The 23394-nt window shown below is 54.9% G+C and overlaps 3 protein-coding genes and 1 long non-coding RNA gene across 6 annotated transcripts in view; 3 read left to right on the top strand and 1 right to left on the bottom strand.

Moving 5' to 3' along the window:
- The window catches only part of LOC145513990 (uncharacterized), a 93714-nt gene that overhangs the window by 7570 nt on the left and 62750 nt on the right, over positions 1 to 23394 (bottom strand). Inside the window, exons 10-12 of one of the 2 annotated variants that reach the window (XR_014059793.1) lie at positions 17214 to 17325; positions 9570 to 9681; positions 1925 to 2036 (exon numbers count right to left, since the gene is read on the bottom strand). This is a non-coding gene — a long non-coding RNA (uncharacterized LOC145513990). Of the gene's footprint in view, positions 1 to 75; positions 2037 to 5155; positions 7082 to 9569; positions 9682 to 17213; positions 17326 to 23394 lie in introns of those variants that run through there. The other variant, XR_014059794.1, reaches the window with a different exon arrangement.
- On the top strand, positions 2454 to 7535 carry LOC145513945 (uncharacterized). Its single transcript, XM_081511016.1, has 3 exons — positions 2454 to 5916; positions 6316 to 6628; positions 6885 to 7535. The coding sequence occupies exons 1-3, from the start codon at positions 5680 to 5682 to the stop codon at positions 7505 to 7507; spliced, it is 1173 nt and encodes a 390-aa protein (XP_081367142.1). The 5' UTR covers positions 2454 to 5679; the 3' UTR covers positions 7508 to 7535.
- Positions 10109 to 20687, top strand: LOC145513954 (uncharacterized). Its single transcript, XM_081511031.1, has 3 exons — positions 10109 to 13560; positions 13960 to 14272; positions 14529 to 20687. Exons 1-3 carry the CDS (start codon positions 13324 to 13326, stop codon positions 15149 to 15151), a joined length of 1173 nt encoding a protein of 390 aa, XP_081367157.1. The 5' UTR covers positions 10109 to 13323; the 3' UTR covers positions 15152 to 20687.
- Positions 21030 to 22820, top strand: LOC145513933 (uncharacterized). Of its 2 annotated transcripts, none has more exons than XM_081510994.1 (3): positions 21030 to 21205; positions 21605 to 21917; positions 22225 to 22820. In XM_081510994.1, exons 1-3 carry the CDS (start codon positions 21071 to 21073, stop codon positions 22794 to 22796), a joined length of 1020 nt encoding a protein of 339 aa, XP_081367120.1. In that variant the 5' UTR covers positions 21030 to 21070; the 3' UTR covers positions 22797 to 22820. The 2 variants fall into 2 exon arrangements, with proteins under 2 accessions (XP_081367120.1, XP_081367119.1); XM_081510993.1 differs by having other exon boundaries at positions 22174 to 22820.

Raw genomic sequence — 23394 nt, 5'->3', positions numbered from 1 at the left:
AGCACGCCCTGTTCATCCCTCCCCCCGATCCTGAACACAATTTCACCTTTTCTTTCTGCATTCCTTCCTATATTCTTGGTGTCCCCAATCAATGACTCTCAGTGAAATGACTGAAGGAGTTTTTTTCGGACTCTCCACCTACTGTAAGACTCCATTGGAGAGTTCTCATTTTTATGTCATTTGAACTAGCCTTTGATAGCTGAAAGGACGGTGTACGTCCTTTCAAGATATCATGTGCCAAACGAAGCCCTTTTGGCAAATGCCATCATTATCTCCAGGCAGGCATTGCTGTTTGAAGGGTGACATCTCAGCCAGAAGGCAGAGGCTGAGCTCCTCTTGTTGCACCAGCTCCCAAAAGAAGCCAAGAAAGGGAGCTGGAACAACAAACCACCCCAACGCCCAGGAAAGCGTTCTTCACGACAGAAGGCTAGAAAATGACCCAACAACCTTGTGGCCCAGAACCCCTCTAGAAAAATCACTGTTCCATAAAAAAGAGAAACACATGGGAAGTTCCAAGGAGAGGCAATGCCCATGGCCAGTGTACTTTAGAGACGGCCTGACCGCTCCGGGGAAGACACGCACCGACGGAACCCCTTGGGAAACAGCAGTGATAGTCCTCACCGTCGTAAGGGTTTCCTCTGGGGACAACCTGCCCTGGGCACCACATGAGGGAGCAGACCGGCTTCTCTTCCTCTGCCCCCACACCGTTCACTCATGAAGGCAGCTCAGGTGTTCTCATGCCCTGCCTGCCTGCCTGCCTGCCTGGCTCATCCGTGAGCTGTGCCCACCTCCAGGGCAGGACTCCACCTTCTCCTCTCTGTGTACCGTGAATCTGCACACAGTGGGCTTTCAGAACCTTAGGAGACTTGAGCCATTCCCACTGGAGCCAGAACCCTCCCCAGGAAGGAAAACAGCTGTGGAGTCATTTTGGCCCCAGCACTGGTTCCCAAACCCTGGCGGCTCCTACAGCCTCTACGGTGTGAAGAGGGAGGTCCCTTTTGACAGAGCTTTCCGGCTGTCAGATCTAAGCTGTTGTTTCCCTGTCAGCTGTGTCTCTTCCGTTGCAGCCAGGTGGGCCACGCTGCTCCAAAGGAGCTCACAAGCTGAGTGGCAAGGGAGGTATTGAGAGGACAGGGATGGCTACAACGTGCTGCAAACTGAGTGAGGGTCCCCACAATCCTCAGCAAAGGTCTGTGGTGTGCAAGTGGGGAGTAGAGGGCCCCCAAGTTCCAAAGGAAGGGAGGTACTCGGGAGCTAAAGCCCTTGGCTGCTGTGGTAGCAGCTGCAGATGGCAGCTCGTCCACAGTGCACTTCGAATGAGGTCATATGAGCGGGACTCTGGAAATGGCTCCGAAATCCAGAGAAAGGGGTCAGGGTATGTGGGAATCCGGCGGGGGTGGGGGGTGGATGAAGGAAGGTGTCCTTCCCCTCTCCAGTGCAATTTGGTTTGGTGAGTCTCAAAGCTACCAGATGGCACTTCCCAAGTCAGGCCCCCGCAGGAATCAGGGTGGGCTGCGTGCCTCGGCCCCTGCCACAGGGACAAGCCACACCAGTGGCCTCCCTGAGCTCAAATGGCCGGATCTGGGGGTTCTGTCTGGGTGCACACCTCCTTGCTGTGGCCAAGTTCCCCCCTTCTCTGAGCACCAGCTTCATCCTCTCGAAGGAGGACATCGATTGCTACCTTGGCACGTTACTCTCTTCATCCTGTGAAGACTCATTAGGCTTATCCTACAATTACTAGCTGGCCCGAAGAGATATCTCCTGAATCCAGATTAAGCTGGAGTCTCCCAGGCTCATCTGGCATGTCTTCCCTGAAGTCTGCCAAAACCCACACCCTTGCATTTCCAGGGACTCCCCTTAGCCAGCTGGGCAGAAAACCCAGCATGCTTCAAACAAGCTGACAGACAAGCGGGAGAGGACTCACGGGCAGACGGCCTCCCTCAGGTCTCGGGTGGAGCTCTGGGACCACAGCAGCAACGGGCCATCCCAGCCCCTGGGCTCAGCAGCACCCTCATTCTCAGGCCGGCGGCTCTGCCCTGAGGGGAGCAGGAAGGTCACCAACTGCCGCAGGCGGACCTCAAGCCCCTCCCACTGCTGGAGCCTGACCTCCCCCGGCCCCACCCCTTCCCCTACCCCAGCAGGACGAGAGCTCGTCTTCCCCTGGCTTCCAACGTCAGGCCCGGCCCTGGGCCCCGATTGGGCACTGCCCCAGTCCGGAGCCAATCACAGTGGCCAGGGAGGTGGAACGCACCGATTGGCCAGGGCCAGGTCATGTGACCATGCTCCCCAGGAAACTCAAATATTACCAAGATTCCCTAACAAACCAATGAACAAAATTATCCAGTAAAGGCAAACCGTACTTTTTAATGAGGCCAATGTCACAGAAAAAAAAAAAAAAAGCTTCACAATGAACTGCTCAAGGAAGCTACTAAATAAACTTTCAGAAAAGTTAAGTCGTTTTTTTTTTTTTTTGTTTTAATAGGGTGACGGAGAGCTATACCTTTCCCATCTATGTGAATTTAGGTTTAAACTAGATTTCCCTTGGCTATTATATAAGACAAAAAAACCCCACATCACCCCCTTTCACTCCCCCCACCCCCAAAAAGTGTTTTAGTCTATTGAGTTTTTGTGTCCTCAGTTGTGTCTGATTCACGGCAACTCACGAACTCTACACAGCCAGGCTCTTCCGTCCATGGAATTCAGGGCAATTTTTTTCTGTCACAGTAAATGCCCACCCTGGGTGATCCAAAGGCAAGGGCTCAGAGGCTCCTGAGAGACTAACTCCTTTCAGCTGAGCACAGAGCTGGCTCCTCACTGGGATGCCTGTGGCCTGGGGCTCCCAGAGGGGAGAGCAGCACTCGCCCCACCGTGTGGTCACTGCTGGAAGTGCAGGCTGCTCCTCACTCCCCCTTGACAGTGTCCCTGAGGGCAGAACAGTGTGAATCTACTCAAGGTGGAAATGCAAACTCCGATGCAACCAAACTTCCCACAAGGTCTCCAAAACCACTCAGGAACAGGGAATTGGAAACTGCAGGGCATGACATGAATGGAGATGGAGGCTTGACACCTTACACCGAGTTCACTTCCAGTTATCCCTAGACAAAGTTTCCATGAAAACTTGTCACAAATCTAGAAGAACAATGAGCAGAAACCGGACACGTGCTTTGAGTCTTCACACACAAAACTAAAAGGCAGTCCACAAAACAACCCAGAGAATACAGTGGACTTTGCAAAATCAAAGATATCTACTGTGGGAAAGACCTCATTACAAAAGCAAAAGACAGGTCATACATCGCGAGACGAATGAGTGGAAACACAAAGCTTCTCAAGGACGTGTCTCCAAACAGACAAAGAACACCAACACAACAAGCCTGTGAAAACTAGGGAAAGGTCTGAAGGGACACCAGACTGAGGAAGACACACACAGAGTATCCCGGATGATGTCCAGCACTGAGGGCCTGAAGAAACAACAGTCTAGTTGCACTCCCTCAGGCCTGTGTGACCCTGGATGAGGCCTCTGTTTCCCGGTGGCTCTGAGAGATGGACAGGGAGGAAGGGGAAGAGAAATCACTTGCACTTCTAATACTCACAGCAAAGTCTTCCAATGAGAAGGGAATTATCACCCCCACTGACAATGCCATTCACTGAAGTGATACCCACGAGTCCATCTAACCCAGAAGGGAAGGAAGGACCTGTTCTCACAAAACGGCGAGAGATGGAAGAAAGAAGATCAAGCCCACACCAATCACTGGAAAGAGAAGCTGTGCTCAGGGCTTGAAAGAATTCCTATTGGGAAAATGATGTCACAGCCCCACAAGGCAATCCACAGCTTCGATGCTATTCCTCCCAAAATGCCAATGCATTTTCGCACCGAACAAAGAATTGCAAAAGGGGTTACGGAAACAGAAAAGAGCCTAAATTGTCAATACAATCCGACGAAAAAGCCCCGATACGGACATCCAAGGTTGTGTGAAAGGAAATCAGACGACCAAACTAGGATCCTCAGGAGAGTATCGGAGAAGGCGATGGCGACCCACTCCAGTACTCTTGCCTGGAAAATGCCCTGGACGGAGGAGCCTGGTAGGCTGCAGGCCATGGGGTCGCGCAGAGTCAGACACGACTGAAGTGACTTAGCCGCAGCGGCAGCAGCAGGACGGTATGCTATTGGGAATACAACAACACACACAGATCCAGATCGATGGAATAAAGTTGAGGGTCCAGAAACAAACCCCGGCATCCATGGTCAACTCATCTCTGACACAGAAGGGGAGAATATCCAAATGGGAACAAGAAAGCCTCTTCAATCAATGTCCATGGGAAAACCAGACAGCTACATCTGAAGAACGCTATTGGTTTTGATCTCACACCACCTCAATATCGGGGAAAAACCTCACCCTAAAGACTGATGTCATGAGATAGCTAGAAAGAAGCGTAGGTCAAAGGCTCCTTAACATCAGAGTCTCCTTGCCATTTGCTGGGCGGAGGTAGAAATGGGTCTCTTCAAGTAAGGGGAAGAGGGAAACCAAGTACACCAATGGGTTTCCATCCAATGGAACCTCTTCACAACAGAGAAGCTAAGCATTCACAAATGCAAAAGATAGGAAACGGAACATGAGAGACTCCTTGCAAGTGGTGTATCTGAGAAGGGGTTCATATGGAAAGAGACGAAGAATGCACAGCACTCAGATTCCAAGAAACACCACCACCACCCTTGACCCTTCCCCCATGACCAACTCCGACCTAAAGCCTTTCTCTCCCTCTAACCTATCCCTAAAACATAACCCTCATCTAATCATATACATGGGCATTCCTAGCATCCATCCATCCACACACGAGAGAGAAAGAGGAAGGCACAGACTGAATCGAGAAAGGAAAAGAGAGGGACACAGCCAGAGAGAGACACGGAACCAAAGAGAGGAAAGGAGTCGATGGTCCAGACTTTTCATCAATCTGTCTCGAAGGTAGAAGCAATGACAGCGCCCATCCACCCCAGAAGGGGGAAAAGGACGGAAGGTTTGGAGAGGAAAAGACAAGAACGCAGGGAGCCATTAGAAGCTCAGCCACCCGCAGAAGCCGAGCTGGGACACTTGAACAGAATCTCAATGGAAACAGAGGACCAGAAAGTTGGCTACTCTTTTCTATAAGAGAGGGAGACCTTCGAGTCTTCCTTTCGGTCCTCCAACTTGCATGCGGGGTCTCAAAACAGTCAGGAGGGGGAGTGCCTTTTCCTGGGTACCACGGCGCATCCAGGCCTCGTTCTGCCCCATTCTGTGCTGTGTCAGCCCTGGATGGCGTCTTTCTTTCTGAAGTCTCAGCGCACAAGCTCCACGTGATATCGGCCCCAGGTGGAGAGGCATGGAGCTGCTCGTAGGCCGACAGACCTAGGAAACAGATGGGAGAATGACCCCCACTCTGCAGATGGAGAGACTGGGGAAACCCTGAGGGGCATATGCTTGTCCAGGGCCACACCACTTATGAGAAGAAGGAGCCTGGTCTGAGAGCAGCGGGGTCCTCGGAGCTCAGGCCCTGGCTGCACCCAGGCCTCCCCAGGGCTGTGGGCTGGGCTGTGTGGCTGTCACTGTGCCTGCACATGGCCTAAGGGGGGTGGTCGAGCAGTCAGAAACCCAGAGATTCCCTTGGGAAGTTTTGGGGAAGGGACCTCAGCACGAACCCCAGGAAATGATGTCACCTGCCGGCAACAGAACCCAACAGAACCCGCAACCCGGGTATCCAGGCCTCCAGAGCGGAGAGGAGCCCCCAGCCAGATCACTTGCTGCCAGGATGTTCTGCTGTTTGCCCCTGCCCAGAGGCCGGGGCCTCAGGAAAGCTCACAGGCAGTGTGCGTGGGCACCCTGTCGACGTTGGCTCAGGGCACCCCCGAGAGGCCTCTGGCCCTTTGCCCGGAGAAACAGAAAGGTAACACGGGGAGCCCCAGGCGGGGCCAGGCCACCTCTCCCATGCCACCCGGAAACACCGGGTCCTTTGCCTGTGTGTGTGGATGCGGGTTTCTCGGGGTGTGTCTCCCTCAAGGAAGCCCAGGCGGATGTGGGGTCAGAAGCCTGTGGACAAGTTGTGTCCACACCCCAGGGGAGAGCAGGCTGGGTGGGATGGGGAGAGTGCGGGCAGCGCCGGCCGCCCAGGCTGACCTCACACCCTCAGGTGGGTCTCTTTCCTCCCGGGTGGGGATCTGAGCAGACACACGTCTCTGACCCTTCTGGGAAGAGAAGTTCGAGCAGGCAGAAGCAGCGGCTCCACTGGCCAGGCCCAGCTCGGAAAACTCCCAGCACGGCTGGCTGACGGTCACTGTCGTTGCAGAGCTTCCCACGTGATGAGGCCGAGGACGGGGACACCCCGTCCACCTCCCGGAGGGAGGGGTCGGAGCACCACCCCCCCGCCCGTGAGGCCCAGTGCAGGCTCCAGGTGAGCGTGCCCACGGAGGCATCAGCCCCACCGGGGGCGAAGCGGAGGCGGGGAAGGCCTGCTGCCGAGACACCGCCCAGGATACACCCGGCGGCCCAGTCTGAGGCTGCCACGGAGCTCAGCACACCCGGCTCCGACCCAGAGTCCCGAGAACCCCGGCCTCTGAGGCAGCAGGAGGACCTGGAGCCCAGCACGCCAGAGCACAGAGGTGAGGACGCTGGGGCTGGTGCACGGGAGTGTGTGGGGAGGGGGTGCTGAGCTACACAGGGACGAGTCCCCGAAAGATGCTGCTGGGCCTGCAGCAAGCGCTGGCCTCACACCCCCACCCCCATCTTGCACACTTCAGTCCCAAAAGACATCCGACCCGGGGTATTCTTTGGGAATCTCTTGGAAGCTTTCTGTCCCGGGATACGCACATGCCAAGGCTGGCCTGTGGGCAAACTTTGCTTCTCCCCCGGCTCTAGCACTGGCCTCCAACTGGAACCAGGCTCTACTTCCCAGACCTGTCCCTACAGAGGTGGTGGCTCCAGGTGCAGGACCCAGGGATCCACCGAGGCCAGATGGAGAACCGAGACTTGCCCTCGCAGAGACACCAGGCCAGCTGGGTACTGGCCAGCACACCGGGCAGATCGGATCTCCGTGCCTGCAGGACCCCCAGCCCCAGGCACTGATGTCCCACCCCCTCAGCCAGAAGCTCCACCTCCACGTGCACCTGTACCTGCTCGGGCTTTGGCAGGAGAACCCGAGGCAGAGGAGGAGTCACCGCCTCGGCAGGGAGAGCCTGCCCTGGCTCCCGCGCAACACCCAGACGCCGACGATGACTCACCCGCCCCTGCAGGAAGAACGAGCCCCCGCTCTGGACAGAGACCCAGAGCCCTTGCCGGAAACACCACGTCCAGGGGAGCGGTCGGCTCTGCAGCCTCCATCCCTGTCTGCTCACCGTGGAGGCCGGCAACTCCGTCTGCCCCCAGGGGACATGGAGTTCCTTTCCCCTGAACTGCTTTGCATTTGGTTTGTTTCCACCTTTCTGGTGATGTTTCATTTTTTGTATGGTTTCCTGTATTTCTCTTGGTTAAGTTGGGATTAGTAAACTTTTTCATCATTGTTGCAATTTGGGAACACTGTTGTGTAACTCTGGTGATACTGTGTTACCATCACCACTTTGTAGTTTCAGACCCGTTCGATCTTTATGCCCCACCCCCCAACAAAGCCTGGATTCAAGGCAAGCACGCCCTGTTCATCCCTCCCCCCGATCCTGAACACAATTTCACCTTTTCTTTCTGCATTCCTTCCTATATTCTTGGTGTCCCCAATCAATGACTCTCAGTGAAATGACTGAAGGAGTTTTTTTCGGACTCTCCACCTACTGTAAGACTCCATTGGAGAGTTCTCATTTTTATGTCATTTGAACTAGCCTTTGATAGCTGAAAGGACGGTGTACGTCCTTTCAAGATATCATGTGCCAAACGAAGCCCTTTTGGCAAATGCCATCATTATCTCCAGGCAGGCATTGCTGTTTGAAGGGTGACATCTCAGCCAGAAGGCAGAGGCTGAGCTCCTCTTGTTGCACCAGCTCCCAAAAGAAGCCAAGAAAGGGAGCTGGAACAACAAACCACCCCAACGCCCAGGAAAGCGTTCTTCACGACAGAAGGCTAGAAAATGACCCAACAACCTTGTGGCCCAGAACCCCTCTAGAAAAATCACTGTTCCATAAAAAAGAGAAACACATGGGAAGTTCCAAGGAGAGGCAATGCCCATGGCCAGTGTACTTTAGAGACGGCCTGACCGCTCCGGGGAAGACACGCACCGACGGAACCCCTTGGGAAACAGCAGTGATAGTCCTCACCGTCGTAAGGGTTTCCTCTGGGGACAACCTGCCCTGGGCACCACATGAGGGAGCAGACCGGCTTCTCTTCCTCTGCCCCCACACCGTTCACTCATGAAGGCAGCTCAGGTGTTCTCATGCCCTGCCTGCCTGCCTGCCTGCCTGGCTCATCCGTGAGCTGTGCCCACCTCCAGGGCAGGACTCCACCTTCTCCTCTCTGTGTACCGTGAATCTGCACACAGTGGGCTTTCAGAACCTTAGGAGACTTGAGCCATTCCCACTGGAGCCAGAACCCTCCCCAGGAAGGAAAACAGCTGTGGAGTCATTTTGGCCCCAGCACTGGTTCCCAAACCCTGGCGGCTCCTACAGCCTCTACGGTGTGAAGAGGGAGGTCCCTTTTGACAGAGCTTTCCGGCTGTCAGATCTAAGCTGTTGTTTCCCTGTCAGCTGTGTCTCTTCCGTTGCAGCCAGGTGGGCCACGCTGCTCCAAAGGAGCTCACAAGCTGAGTGGCAAGGGAGGTATTGAGAGGACAGGGATGGCTACAACGTGCTACAAACTGAGTGAGGGTCCCCACAATCCTCAGCAAAGGTCTGTGGTGTGCAAGTGGGGAGTAGAGGGCCCCCAAGTTCCAAAGGAAGGGAGGTACTCGGGAGCTAAAGCCCTTGGCTGCTGTGGTAGCAGCTGCAGATGGCAGCTCGTCCACAGTGCACTTCGAATGAGGTCATATGAGCGGGACTCTGGAAATGGCTCCGAAATCCAGAGAAAGGGGTCAGGGTATGTGGGAATCCGGCGGGGGTGGGGGGTGGATGAAGGAAGGTGTCCTTCCCCTCTCCAGTGCAATTTGGTTTGGTGAGTCTCAAAGCTACCAGATGGCACTTCCCAAGTCAGGCCCCCACAGGAATCAGGGTGGGCTGCGTGCCTCGGCCCCTGCCACAGGGACAAGCCACACCAGTGGCCTCCCTGAGCTCAAATGGCCGGATCTGGGGGTTCTGTCTGGGTGCACACCTCCTTGCTGTGGCCAAGTTCCCCCCTTCTCTGAGCACCAGCTTCATCCTCTCGAAGGAGGACATCGATTGCTACCTTGGCACGTTACTCTCTTCATCCTGTGAAGACTCATTAGGCTTATCCTACAATTACTAGCTGGCCCGAAGAGATATCTCCTGAATCCAGATTAAGCTGGAGTCTCCCAGGCTCATCTGGCATGTCTTCCCTGAAGTCTGCCAAAACCCACACCCTTGCATTTCCAGGGACTCCCCTTAGCCAGCTGGGCAGAAAACCCAGCATGCTTCAAACAAGCTGACAGACAAGCGGGAGAGGACTCACGGGCAGACGGCCTCCCTCAGGTCTCGGGTGGAGCTCTGGGACCACAGCAGCAACGGGCCATCCCAGCCCCTGGGCTCAGCAGCACCCTCATTCTCAGGCCGGCGGCTCTGCCCTGAGGGGAGCAGGAAGGTCACCAACTGCCGCAGGCGGACCTCAAGCCCCTCCCACTGCTGGAGCCTGACCTCCCCCGGCCCCACCCCTTCCCCTACCCCAGCAGGACGAGAGCTCGTCTTCCCCTGGCTTCCAACGTCAGGCCCGGCCCTGGGCCCCGATTGGGCACTGCCCCAGTCCGGAGCCAATCACAGTGGCCAGGGAGGTGGAACGCACCGATTGGCCAGGGCCAGGTCATGTGACCATGCTCCCCAGGAAACTCAAATATTACCAAGATTCCCTAACAAACCAATGAACAAAATTATCCAGTAAAGGCAAACCGTACTTTTTAATGAGGCCAATGTCACAGAAAAAAAAAAAAAAAGCTTCACAATGAACTGCTCAAGGAAGCTACTAAATAAACTTTCAGAAAAGTTAAGTCGTTTTTTTTTTTTTTGTTTTAATAGGGTGACGGAGAGCTATACCTTTCCCATCTATGTGAATTTAGGTTTAAACTAGATTTCCCTTGGCTATTATATAAGACAAAAAAACCCCACATCACCCCCTTTCACTCCCCCCACCCCCAAAAAGTGTTTTAGTCTATTGAGTTTTTGTGTCCTCAGTTGTGTCTGATTCACGGCAACTCACGAACTCTACACAGCCAGGCTCTTCCGTCCATGGAATTCAGGGCAATTTTTTTCTGTCACAGTAAATGCCCACCCTGGGTGATCCAAAGGCAAGGGCTCAGAGGCTCCTGAGAGACTAACTCCTTTCAGCTGAGCACAGAGCTGGCTCCTCACTGGGATGCCTGTGGCCTGGGGCTCCCAGAGGGGAGAGCAGCACTCGCCCCACCGTGTGGTCACTGCTGGAAGTGCAGGCTGCTCCTCACTCCCCCTTGACAGTGTCCCTGAGGGCAGAACAGTGTGAATCTACTCAAGGTGGAAATGCAAACTCCGATGCAACCAAACTTCCCACAAGGTCTCCAAAACCACTCAGGAACAGGGAATTGGAAACTGCAGGGCATGACATGAATGGAGATGGAGGCTTGACACCTTACACCGAGTTCACTTCCAGTTATCCCTAGACAAAGTTTCCATGAAAACTTGTCACAAATCTAGAAGAACAATGAGCAGAAACCGGACACGTGCTTTGAGTCTTCACACACAAAACTAAAAGGCAGTCCACAAAACAACCCAGAGAATACAGTGGACTTTGCAAAATCAAAGATATCTACTGTGGGAAAGACCTCATTACAAAAGCAAAAGACAGGTCATACATCGCGAGACGAATGAGTGGAAACACAAAGCTTCTCAAGGACGTGTCTCCAAACAGACAAAGAACACCAACACAACAAGCCTGTGAAAACTAGGGAAAGGTCTGAAGGGACACCAGACTGAGGAAGACACACACAGAGTATCCCGGATGATGTCCAGCACTGAGGGCCTGAAGAAACAACAGTCTAGTTGCACTCCCTCAGGCCTGTGTGACCCTGGATGAGGCCTCTGTTTCCCGGTGGCTCTGAGAGATGGACAGGGAGGAAGGGGAAGAGAAATCACTTGCACTTCTAATACTCACAGCAAAGTCTTCCAATGAGAAGGGAATTATCACCCCCACTGACAATGCCATTCACTGAAGTGATACCCACGAGTCCATCTAACCCAGAAGGGAAGGAAGGACCTGTTCTCACAAAACGGCGAGAGATGGAAGAAAGAAGATCAAGCCCACACCAATCACTGGAAAGAGAAGCTGTGCTCAGGGCTTGAAAGAATTCCTATTGGGAAAATGATGTCACAGCCCCACAAGGCAATCCACAGCTTCGATGCTATTCCTCCCAAAATGCCAATGCATTTTCGCACCGAACAAAGAATTGCAAAAGGGGTTACGGAAACAGAAAAGAGCCTAAATTGTCAATACAATCCGACGAAAAAGCCCCGATACGGACATCCAAGGTTGTGTGAAAGGAAATCAGACGACCAAACTAGGATCCTCAGGAGAGTATCGGAGAAGGCGATGGCGACCCACTCCAGTACTCTTGCCTGGAAAATGCCCTGGACGGAGGAGCCTGGTAGGCTGCAGGCCATGGGGTCGCGCAGAGTCAGACACGACTGAAGTGACTTAGCCGCAGCGGCAGCAGCAGGACGGTATGCTATTGGGAATACAACAACACACACAGATCCAGATCGATGGAATAAAGTTGAGGGTCCAGAAACAAACCCCGGCATCCATGGTCAACTCATCTCTGACACAGAAGGGGAGAATATCCAAATGGGAACAAGAAAGCCTCTTCAATCAATGTCCATGGGAAAACCAGACAGCTACATCTGAAGAACGCTATTGGTTTTGATCTCACACCACCTCAATATCGGGGAAAAACCTCACCCTAAAGACTGATGTCATGAGATAGCTAGAAAGAAGCGTAGGTCAAAGGCTCCTTAACATCAGAGTCTCCTTGCCATTTGCTGGGCGGAGGTAGAAATGGGTCTCTTCAAGTAAGGGGAAGAGGGAAACCAAGTACACCAATGGGTTTCCATCCAATGGAACCTCTTCACAACAGAGAAGCTAAGCATTCACAAATGCAAAAGATAGGAAACGGAACATGAGAGACTCCTTGCAAGTGGTGTATCTGAGAAGGGGTTCATATGGAAAGAGACGAAGAATGCACAGCACTCAGATTCCAAGAAACACCACCACCACCCTTGACCCTTCCCCCATGACCAACTCCGACCTAAAGCCTTTCTCTCCCTCTAACCTATCCCTAAAACATAACCCTCATCTAATCATATACATGGGCATTCCTAGCATCCATCCATCCACACACGAGAGAGAAAGAGGAAGGCACAGACTGAATCGAGAAAGGAAAAGAGAGGGACACAGCCAGAGAGAGACACGGAACCAAAGAGAGGAAAGGAGTCGATGGTCCAGACTTTTCATCAATCTGTCTCGAAGGTAGAAGCAATGACAGCGCCCATCCACCCCAGAAGGGGGAAAAGGACGGAAGGTTTGGAGAGGAAAAGACAAGAACGCAGGGAGCCATTAGAAGCTCAGCCACCCGCAGAAGCCGAGCTGGGACACTTGAACAGAATCTCAATGGAAACAGAGGACCAGAAAGTTGGCTACTCTTTTCTATAAGAGAGGGAGACCTTCGAGTCTTCCTTTCGGTCCTCCAACTTGCATGCGGGGTCTCAAAACAGTCAGGAGGGGGAGTGCCTTTTCCTGGGTACCACGGCGCATCCAGGCCTCGTTCTGCCCCATTCTGTGCTGTGTCAGCCCTGGATGGCGTCTTTCTTTCTGAAGTCTCAGCGCACAAGCTCCACGTGATATCGGCCCCAGGTGGAGAGGCATGGAGCTGCTCGTAGGCCGACAGACCTAGGAAACAGATGGGAGAATGACCCCCACTCTGCAGATGGAGAGACTGGGGAAACCCTGAGGGGCATATGCTTGTCCAGGGCCACACCACTTATGAGAAGAAGGAGCCTGGTCTGAGAGCAGCGGGGTCCTCGGAGCTCAGGCCCTGGCTGCACCCAGGCCTCCCCAGGGCTGTGGGCTGGGCTGTGTGGCTGTCACTGTGCCTGCACATGGCCTAAGGGGGGTGGTCGAGCAGTCAGAAACCCAGAGATTCCCTTGGGAAGTTTTGGGGAAGGGACCTCAGCACGAACCCCAGGAAATGATGTCACCTGCCGGCAACAGAACCCAACAGAACCCGCAACCCGGGTATCCAGGCCTCCAGAGCGGAGAGGAGCCCCCAGCCAGATCACTTGCTGCCAGGATGTTCTGCTGTTTGCCCCTGCCCAGAGGCCGGGGCCTCAGGAAAGCTCACAGGCAGTGTGCGTGGGCACCCTGTCGACGTTGGCTCAGGGCACCCCCGAGAGGCCTCTGGCCCTTTGCCCGGAGAAACAGAAAGGTAACACGGGGAGCCCCAGGCGGGGCCAGGCCACCTCTCCCATGCCACCCGGAAACACCGGGTCCTTTGCCTGTGTGTGTGGATGCGGGTTTCTCGGGGTGTGTCTCCCTCAAGGAAGCCCAGGCGGATGTGGGGTCAGAAGCCTGTGGACAAGTTGTGTCCACACCCCAGGGGAGAGCAGGCTGGGTGGGATGGGGAGAGTGCGGGCAGCGCCGGCCGCCCAGGCTGACCTCACACCCTCAGGTGGGTCTCTTTCCTCCCGGGTGGGGATCTGAGCAGACACACGTCTCTGACCCTTCTGGGAAGAGAAGTTCGAGCAGGCAGAAGCAGCGGCTCCACTGGCCAGGCCCAGCTCGGAAAACTCCCAGCACGGCTGGCTGACGGTCACTGTCGTTGCAGAGCTTCCCACGTGATGAGGCCGAGGACGGGGACACCCCGTCCACCTCCCGGAGGGAGGGGTCGGAGCACCACCCCCCCGCCCGTGAGGCCCAGTGCAGGCTCCAGGTGAGCGTGCCCACGGAGGCATCAGCCCCACCGGGGGCGAAGCGGAGGCGGGGAAGGCCTGCTGCCGAGACACCGCCCAGGATACACCCGGCGGCCCAGTCTGAGGCTGCCACGGAGCTCAGCACACCCGGCTCCGACCCAGAGTCCCGAGAACCCCGGCCTCTGAGGCAGCAGGAGGACCTGGAGCCCAGCACGCCAGAGCACAGAGGTGAGGACGCTGGGGCTGGTGCACGGGAGTGTGTGGGGAGGGGGTGCTGAGCTACACAGGGACGAGTCCCCGAAAGATGCTGCTGGGCCTGCAGCAAGCGCTGGCCTCACACCCCCACCCCCATCTTGCACACTTCAGTCCCAAAAGACATCCGACCCGGGGTATTCTTTGGGAATCTCTTGGAAGCTTTCTGTCCCGGGATACGCACATGCCAAGGCTGGCCTGTGGGCAAACTTTGCTTCTCCCCCGGCTCTAGCACTGGCCTCCAACTGGAACCAGGCTCTACTTCCCAGACCTGTCCCTACAGAGGTGGTGGCTCCAGGTGCAGGACCCAGGGATCCACCGAGGCCAGATGGAGAACCGAGACTTGCCCTCGCAGAGACACCAGGCCAGCTGGGTACTGGCCAGCACACCGGGCAGATCGGATCTCCGTGCCTGCAGGACCCCCAGCCCCAGGCACTGATGTCCCACCCCCTCAGCCAGAACCTCCACCTCCACGTACACCTGTACCTGCTCGGGCTTTGGCAGGAGAACCCGAGGCAGAGGAGGAGTCACCGCCTCGGCAGGGAGAGCCTGCCCTGGCTCCCGCGCAACACCCAGACGCCGACGATGACTCACCCGCCCCTGCAGGAAGAACGAGCCCCCGCTCTGGACAGAGACCCAGAGCCCTTGCCGGAAACACCACGTCCAGGGGAGCGGTCGGCTCTGCAGCCTCCATCCCTGTCTGCTCACCGTGGAGGCCGGCAACTCCGTCTGCCCCCAGGGGACATGGAGTTCCTTTCCCCTGAACTGCTTTGCATTTGGTTTGTTTCCACCTTTCTGGTGATGTTTCATTTTTTGTATGGTTTCCTGTATTTCTCTTGGTTAAGTTGGGATTAGTAAACTTTTTCATCATTGTTGCAATTTGGGAACACTGTTGTGTAACTCTGGTGATACTGTGTTACCATCACCACTTTGTAGTTTCAGACCCGTTCGATCTTTATGCCCCACCCCCCAACAAAGCCTGGATTCAAGGCAAGCACGCCCTGTTCATCCCTCCCCCCGATCCTGAACACAATTTCACCTTTTCTTTCTGCATTCCTTCCTATATTCTTGGTGTCCCCAATCAATGACTCTCAGTGAAATGACTGAAGGAGTTTTTTTCGGACTCTCCACCTACTGTAAGACTCCATTGGAGAGTTCTCATTTTTATGTCATTTGAACTAGCCTTTGATAGCTGAAAGGACGGTGTACGTCCTTTCAAGATATCATGTGCCAAACGAAGCCCTTTTGGCAAATGCCATCATTATCTCCAGGCAGGCATTGCTGTTTGAAGGGTGACATCTCAGCCAGAAGGCAGAGGCTGAGCTCCTCTTGTTGCACCAGCTCCCAAAAGAAGCCAAGAAAGGGAGCTGGAACAACAAACCACCCCAACGCCCAGGAAAGCGTTCTTCACGACAGAAGGCTAGAAAATGACCCAACAACCTTGTGGCCCAGAACCCCTCTAGAAAAATCACTGTTCCATAAAAAAGAGAAACACATGGGAAGTTCCAAGGAGAGGCAATGCCCATGGCCAGTGTACTTTAGAGACGGCCTGACCGCTCCGGGGAAGACACGCACCGACGGAACCCCTTGGGAAACAGCAGTGATAGTCCTCACCGTCGTAAGGGTTTCCTCTGGGGACAACCTGCCCTGGGCACCACATGAGGGAGCAGACCGGCTTCTCTTCCTCTGCCCCCACACCGTTCACTCATGAAGGCAGCTCAGGTGTTCTCAGGCCCTGCCTGCCTGCCTGCCTGCCTGGCTCATCCGTGAGCTGTGCCCACCTCCAGGGCAGGACTCCACCTTCTCCTCTCTGTGTACCGTGAATCTGCACACAGTGGGCTTTCAGAACCTTAGGAGACTTGAGCCATTCCCACTGGAGCCAGAACCCTCCCCAGGAAGGAAAACAGCTGTGGAGTCATTTTGGCCCCAGCACTGGTTCCCAAACCCTGGCGGCTCCTACAGCCTCTACGGTGTGAAGAGGGAGGTCCCTTTTGACAGAGCTTTCCGGCTGTCAGATCTAAGCTGTTGTTTCCCTGTCAGCTGTGTCTCTTCCGTTGCAGCCAGGTGGGCCACGCTGCTCCAAAGGAGCTCACAAGCTGAGTGGCAAGGGAGGTATTGAGAGGACAGGGATGGCTACAACGTGCTGCAAACTGAGTGAGGGTCCCCACAATCCTCAGCAAAGGTCTGTGGTGTGCAAGTGGGGAGTAGAGGGCCCCCAAGTTCCAAAGGAAGGGAGGTACTCGGGAGCTAAAGCCCTTGGCTGCTGTGGTAGCAGCTGCAGATGGCAGCTCGTCCACAGTGCACTTCGAATGAGGTCATATGAGCGGGACTCTGGAAATGGCTCCGAAATCCAGAGAAAGGGGTCAGGGTATGTGGGAATCCGGCGGGGGTGGGGGGTGGATGAAGGAAGGTGTCCTTCCCCTCTCCAGTGCAATTTGGTTTGGTGAGTCTCAAAGCTACCAGATGGCACTTCCCAAGTCAGGCCCCCGCAGGAATCAGGGTGGGCTGCGTGCCTCGGCCCCTGCCACAGGGACAAGCCACACCAGTGGCCTCCCTGAGCTCAAATGGCCGGATCTGGGGGTTCTGTCTGGGTGCACACCTCCTTGCTGTGGCCAAGTTCCCCCCTTCTCTGAGCACCAGCTTCATCCTCTCGAAGGAGGACATCGATTGCTACCTTGGCACGTTACTCTCTTCATCCTGTGAAGACTCATTAGGCTTATCCTACAATTACTAGCTGGCCCGAAGAGATATCTCCTGAATCCAGATTAAGCTGGAGTCTCCCAGGCTCATCTGGCATGTCTTCCCTGAAGTCTGCCAAAACCCACACCCTTGCATTTCCAGGGACTCCCCTTAGCCAGCTGGGCAGAAAACCCAGCATGCTTCAAACAAGCTGACAGACAAGCGGGAGAGGACTCACGGGCAGACGGCCTCCCTCAGGTCTCGGGTGGAGCTCTGGGACCACAGCAGCAACGGGCCATCCCAGCCCCTGGGCTCAGCAGCACCCTCATTCTCAGGCCGGCGGCTCTGCCCTGAGGGGAGCAGGAAGGTCACCAACTGCCGCAGGCGGACCTCAAGCCCCTCCCACTGCTGGAGCCTGACCTCCCCCGGCCCCACCCCTTCCCCTACCCCAGCAGGACGAGAGCTCGTCTTCCCCTGGCTTCCAACGTCAGGCCCGGCCCTGGGCCCCGATTGGGCACTGCCCCAGTCCGGAGCCAATCACAGTGGCCAGGGAGGTGGAACGCACCGATTGGCCAGGGCCAGGTCATGTGACCATGCTCCCCAGGAAACTCAAATATTACCAAGATTCCCTAACAAACCAATGAACAAAATTATCCAGTAAAGGCAAACCGTACTTTTTAATGAGGCCAATGTCACAGAAAAAAAAAAAAAAAAGCTTCACAATGAACTGCTCAAGGAAGCTACTAAATAAACTTTCAGAAAAGTTAAGTCGTTTTTTTTTTTTTTGTTTTAATAGGGTGACGGAGAGCTATACCTTTCCCATCTATGTGAATTTAGGTTTAAACTAGATTTCCCTTGGCTATTATATAAGACAAAAAAACCCCACATCACCCCCTTTCACTCCCCCCACCCCCAAAAAGTGTTTTAGTCTATTGAGTTTTTGTGTCCTCAGTTGTGTCTGATTCACGGCAACTCACGAACTCTACACAGCCAGGCTCTTCCGTCCATGGAATTCAGGGCAATTTTTTTCTGTCACAGTAAATGCCCACCCTGGGTGATCCAAAGGCAAGGGCTCAGAGGCTCCTGAGAGACTAACTCCTTTCAGCTGAGCACAGAGCTGGCTCCTCACTGGGATGCCTGTGGCCTGGGGCTCCCAGAGGGGAGAGCAGCACTCGCCCCACCGTGTGGTCACTGCTGGAAGTGCAGGCTGCTCCTCACTCCCCCTTGACAGTGTCCCTGAGGGCAGAACAGTGTGAATCTACTCAAGGTGGAAATGCAAACTCCGATGCAACCAAACTTCCCACAAGGTCTCCAAAACCACTCAGGAACAGGGAATTGGAAACTGCAGGGCATGACATGAATGGAGATGGAGGCTTGACACCTTACACCGAGTTCACTTCCAGTTATCCCTAGACAAAGTTTCCATGAAAACTTGTCACAAATCTAGAAGAACAATGAGCAGAAACCGGACACGTGCTTTGAGTCTTCACACACAAAACTAAAAGGCAGTCCACAAAACAACCCAGAGAATACAGTGGACTTTGCAAAATCAAAGATATCTACTGTGGGAAAGACCTCATTACAAAAGCAAAAGACAGGTCATACATCGCGAGACGAATGAGTGGAAACACAAAGCTTCTCAAGGACGTGTCTCCAAACAGACAAAGAACACCAACACAACAAGCCTGTGAAAACTAGGGAAAGGTCTGAAGGGACACCAGACTGAGGAAGACACACACAGAGTATCCCGGATGATGTCCAGCACTGAGGGCCTGAAGAAACAACAGTCTAGTTGCACTCCCTCAGGCCTGTGTGACCCTGGATGAGGCCTCTGTTTCCCGGTGGCTCTGAGAGATGGACAGGGAGGAAGGGGAAGAGAAATCACTTGCACTTCTAATACTCACAGCAAAGTCTTCCAATGAGAAGGGAATTATCACCCCCACTGACAATGCCATTCACTGAAGTGATACCCACGAGTCCATCTAACCCAGAAGGGAAGGAAGGACCTGTTCTCACAAAACGGCGAGAGATGGAAGAAAGAAGATCAAGCCCACACCAATCACTGGAAAGAGAAGCTGTGCTCAGGGCTTGAAAGAATTCCTATTGGGAAAATGATGTCACAGCCCCACAAGGCAATCCACAGCTTCGATGCTATTCCTCCCAAAATGCCAATGCATTTTCGCACCGAACAAAGAATTGCAAAAGGGGTTACGGAAACAGAAAAGAGCCTAAATTGTCAATACAATCCGACGAAAAAGCCCCGATACGGACATCCAAGGTTGTGTGAAAGGAAATTAGACGACCAAACTAGGATCCTCAGGAGAGTATCGGAGAAGGCGATGGCGACCCACTCCAGTACTCTTGCCTGGAAAATGCCCTGGACGGAGGAGCCTGGTAGGCTGCAGGCCATGGGGTCGCGCAGAGTCAGACACGACTGAAGTGACTTAGCCGCAGCGGCAGCAGCAGGACGGTATGCTATTGGGAATACAACAACACACACAGATCCAGATCGATGGAATAAAGTTGAGGGTCCAGAAACAAACCCCGGCATCCATGGTCAACTCATCTCTGACACAGAAGGGGAGAATATCCAAATGGGAACAAGAAAGCCTCTTCAATCAATGTCCATGGGAAAACCAGACAGCTACATCTGAAGAACGCTATTGGTTTTGATCTCACACCACCTCAATATCGGGGAAAAACCTCACCCTAAAGACTGATGTCATGAGATAGCTAGAAAGAAGCGTAGGTCAAAGGCTCCTTAACATCAGAGTCTCCTTGCCATTTGCTGGGCGGAGGTAGAAATGGGTCTCTTCAAGTAAGGGGAAGAGGGAAACCAAGTACACCAATGGGTTTCCATCCAATGGAACCTCTTCACAACAGAGAAGCTAAGCATTCACAAATGCAAAAGATAGGAAACGGAACATGAGAGACTCCTTGCAAGTGGTGTATCTGAGAAGGGGTTCATATGGAAAGAGACGAAGAATGCACAGCACTCAGATTCCAAGAAACACCACCACCACCCTTGACCCTTCCCCCATGACCAACTCCGACCTAAAGCCTTTCTCTCCCTCTAACCTATCCCTAAAACATAACCCTCATCTAATCATATACATGGGCATTCCTAGCATCCATCCATCCACACACGAGAGAGAAAGAGGAAGGCACAGACTGAATCGAGAAAGGAAAAGAGAGGGACACAGCCAGAGAGAGACACGGAACCAAAGAGAGGAAAGGAGTCGATGGTCCAGACTTTTCATCAATCTGTCTCGAAGGTAGAAGCAATGACAGCGCCCATCCACCCCAGAAGGGGGAAAAGGACGGAAGGTTTGGAGAGGAAAAGACAAGAACGCAGGGAGCCATTAGAAGCTCAGCCACCCGCAGAAGCCGAGCTGGGACACTTGAACAGAATCTCAATGGAAACAGAGGACCAGAAAGTTGGCTACTCTTTTCTATAAGAGAGGGAGACCTTCGAGTCTTCCTTTCGGTCCTCCAACTTGCATGCGGGGTCTCAAAACAGTCAGGAGGGGGAGTGCCTTTTCCTGGGTACCACGGCGCATCCAGGCCTCGTTCTGCCCCATTCTGTGCTGTGTCAGCCCTGGATGGCGTCTTTCTTTCTGAAGTCTCAGCGCACAAGCTCCACGTGATATCGGCCCCAGGTGGAGAGGCATGGAGCTGCTCGTAGGCCGACAGACCTAGGAAACAGATGGGAGAATGACCCCCACTCTGCAGATGGAGAGACTGGGGAAACCCTGAGGGGCATATGCTTGTCCAGGGCCACACCACTTATGAGAAGAAGGAGCCTGGTCTGAGAGCAGCGGGGTCCTCGGAGCTCAGGCCCTGGCTGCACCCAGGCCTCCCCAGGGCTGTGGGCTGGGCTGTGTGGCTGTCACTGTGCCTGCACATGGCCTAAGGGGGGTGGTCGAGCAGTCAGAAACCCAGAGATTCCCTTGGGAAGTTTTGGGGAAGGGACCTCAGCACGAACCCCAGGAAATGATGTCACCTGCCGGCAACAGAACCCAACAGAACCCGCAACCCGGGTATCCAGGCCTCCAGAGCGGAGAGGAGCCCCCAGCCAGATCACTTGCTGCCAGGATGTTCTGCTGTTTGCCCCTGCCCAGAGGCCGGGGCCTCAGGAAAGCTCACAGGCAGTGTGCGTGGGCACCCTGTCGACGTTGGCTCAGGGCACCCCCGAGAGGCCTCTGGCCCTTTGCCCGGAGAAACAGAAAGGTAACACGGGGAGCCCCAGGCGGGGCCAGGCCACCTCTCCCATGCCACCCGGAAACACCGGGTCCTTTGCCTGTGTGTGTGGATGCGGGTTTCTCGGGGTGTGTCTCCCTCAAGGAAGCCCAGGCGGATGTGGGGTCAGAAGCCTGTGGACAAGTTGTGTCCACACCCCAGGGGAGAGCAGGCTGGGTGGGATGGGGAGAGTGCGGGCAGCGCCGGCCGCCCAGGCTGACCTCACACCCTCAGGTGGGTCTCTTTCCTCCCGGGTGGGGATCTGAGCAGACACACGTCTCTGACCCTTCTGGGAAGAGAAGTTCGAGCAGGCAGAAGCAGCGGCTCCACTGGCCAGGCCCAGCTCGGAAAACTCCCAGCACGGCTGGCTGACGGTCACTGTCGTTGCAGAGCTTCCCACGTGATGAGGCCGAGGACGGGGACACCCCGTCCACCTCCCGGAGGGAGGGGTCGGAGCACCACCCCCCCGCCCGTGAGGCCCAGTGCAGGCTCCAGGTGAGCGTGCCCACGGAGGCATCAGCCCCACCGGGGGCGAAGCGGAGGCGGGGAAGGCCTGCTGCCGAGACACCGCCCAGGATACACCCGGCGGCCCAGTCTGAGGCTGCCACGGAGCTCAGCACACCCGGCTCCGACCCAGAGTCCCGAGAACCCCGGCCTCTGAGGCAGCAGGAGGACCTGGAGCCCAGCACGCCAGAGCACAGAGGTGAGGACGCTGGGGCTGGTGCACGGGAGTGTGTGGGGAGGGGGTGCTGAGCTACACAGGGACGAGTCCCCGAAAGATGCTGCTGGGCCTGCAGCAAGCGCTGGCCTCACACCCCCACCCCCATCTTGCACACTTCAGTCCCAAAAGACATCCGACCCGGGGTATTCTTTGGGAATCTCTTGGAAGCTTTCTGTCCCGGGATACGCACATGCCAAGTCTGGCCTGTGGGCAAACTTTGCTTCTCCCCCGGCTCTAGCACTGGCCTCCAACTGGAACCAGGCTCTACTTCCCAGACCTGTCCCTACAGAGGTGGTGGCTCCAGGTGCAGGACCCAGGGATCCACCGAGGCCAGATGGAGAACCGAGACTTGCCCTCGCAGAGACACCAGGCCAGCTGGGTACTGGCCAGCACACCGGGCAGATCGGATCTCCGTGCCTGCAGGACCCCCAGCCCCAGGCACTGATGTCCCACCCCCTCAGCCAGAACCTCCACCTCCACGTGCACCTGTACCTGCTCGGGCTTTGGCAGGAGAACCCGAGGCAGAGGAGGAGTCACCGCCTCGGCAGGGAGAGCCTGCCCTGGCTCCCGCGCAACACCCAGACGCCGACGATGACTCACCCGCCCCTGCAGGAAGAACGAGCCCCCGCTCTGGACAGAGACCCAGAGCCCTTGCCGGAAACACCACGTCCAGGGGAGCGGTCGGCTCTGCAGCCTCCATCCCTGTCTGCTCACCGTGGAGGCCGGCAACTCCGTCTGCCCCCAGGGGACATGGAGTTCCTTTCCCCTGAACTGCTTTGCATTTGGTTTGTTTCCACCTTTCTGGTGATGTTTCATTTTTTGTATGGTTTCCTGTATTTCTCTTGGTTAAGTTGGGATTAGTAAACTTTTTCATCATTGTTGCAATTTGGGAACACTGTTGTGTAACTCTGGTGATACTGTGTTACCATCACCACTTTGTAGTTTCAGACCCGTTCGATCTTTATGCCCCACCCCCCAACAAAGCCTGGATTCAAGGCAAGCACGCCCTGTTCATCCCTCCCCCCGATCCTGAACACAATTTCACCTTTTCTTTCTGCATTCCTTCCTATATTCTTGGTGTCCCCAATCAATGACTCTCAGTGAAATGACTGAAGGAGTTTTTTTCGGACTCTCCACCTACTGTAAGACTCCATTGGAGAGTTCTCATTTTTATGTCATTTGAACTAGCCTTTGATAGCTGAAAGGACGGTGTACGTCCTTTCAAGATATCATGTGCCAAACGAAGCCCTTTTGGCAAATGCCATCATTATCTCCAGGCAGGCATTGCTGTTTGAAGGGTGACATCTCAGCCAGAAGGCAGAGGCTGAGCTCCTCTTGTTGCACCAGCTCCCAAAAGAAGCCAAGAAAGGGAGCTGGAACAACAAACCACCCCAACGCCCAGGAAAGCGTTCTTCACGACAGAAGGCTAGAAAATGACCCAACAACCTTGTGGCCCAGA

Source organism: Giraffa tippelskirchi, chromosome 7 (assembly GCF_054371585.1).
Source record: "Giraffa tippelskirchi isolate mGirTip1 chromosome 7, T2T-mGirTip1v1.2.pri, whole genome shotgun sequence".
Lineage (NCBI taxonomy): Eukaryota > Metazoa > Chordata > Mammalia > Artiodactyla > Giraffidae > Giraffa > Giraffa tippelskirchi.
This window is presented reverse-complemented; position numbering and strand designations above follow the sequence as displayed.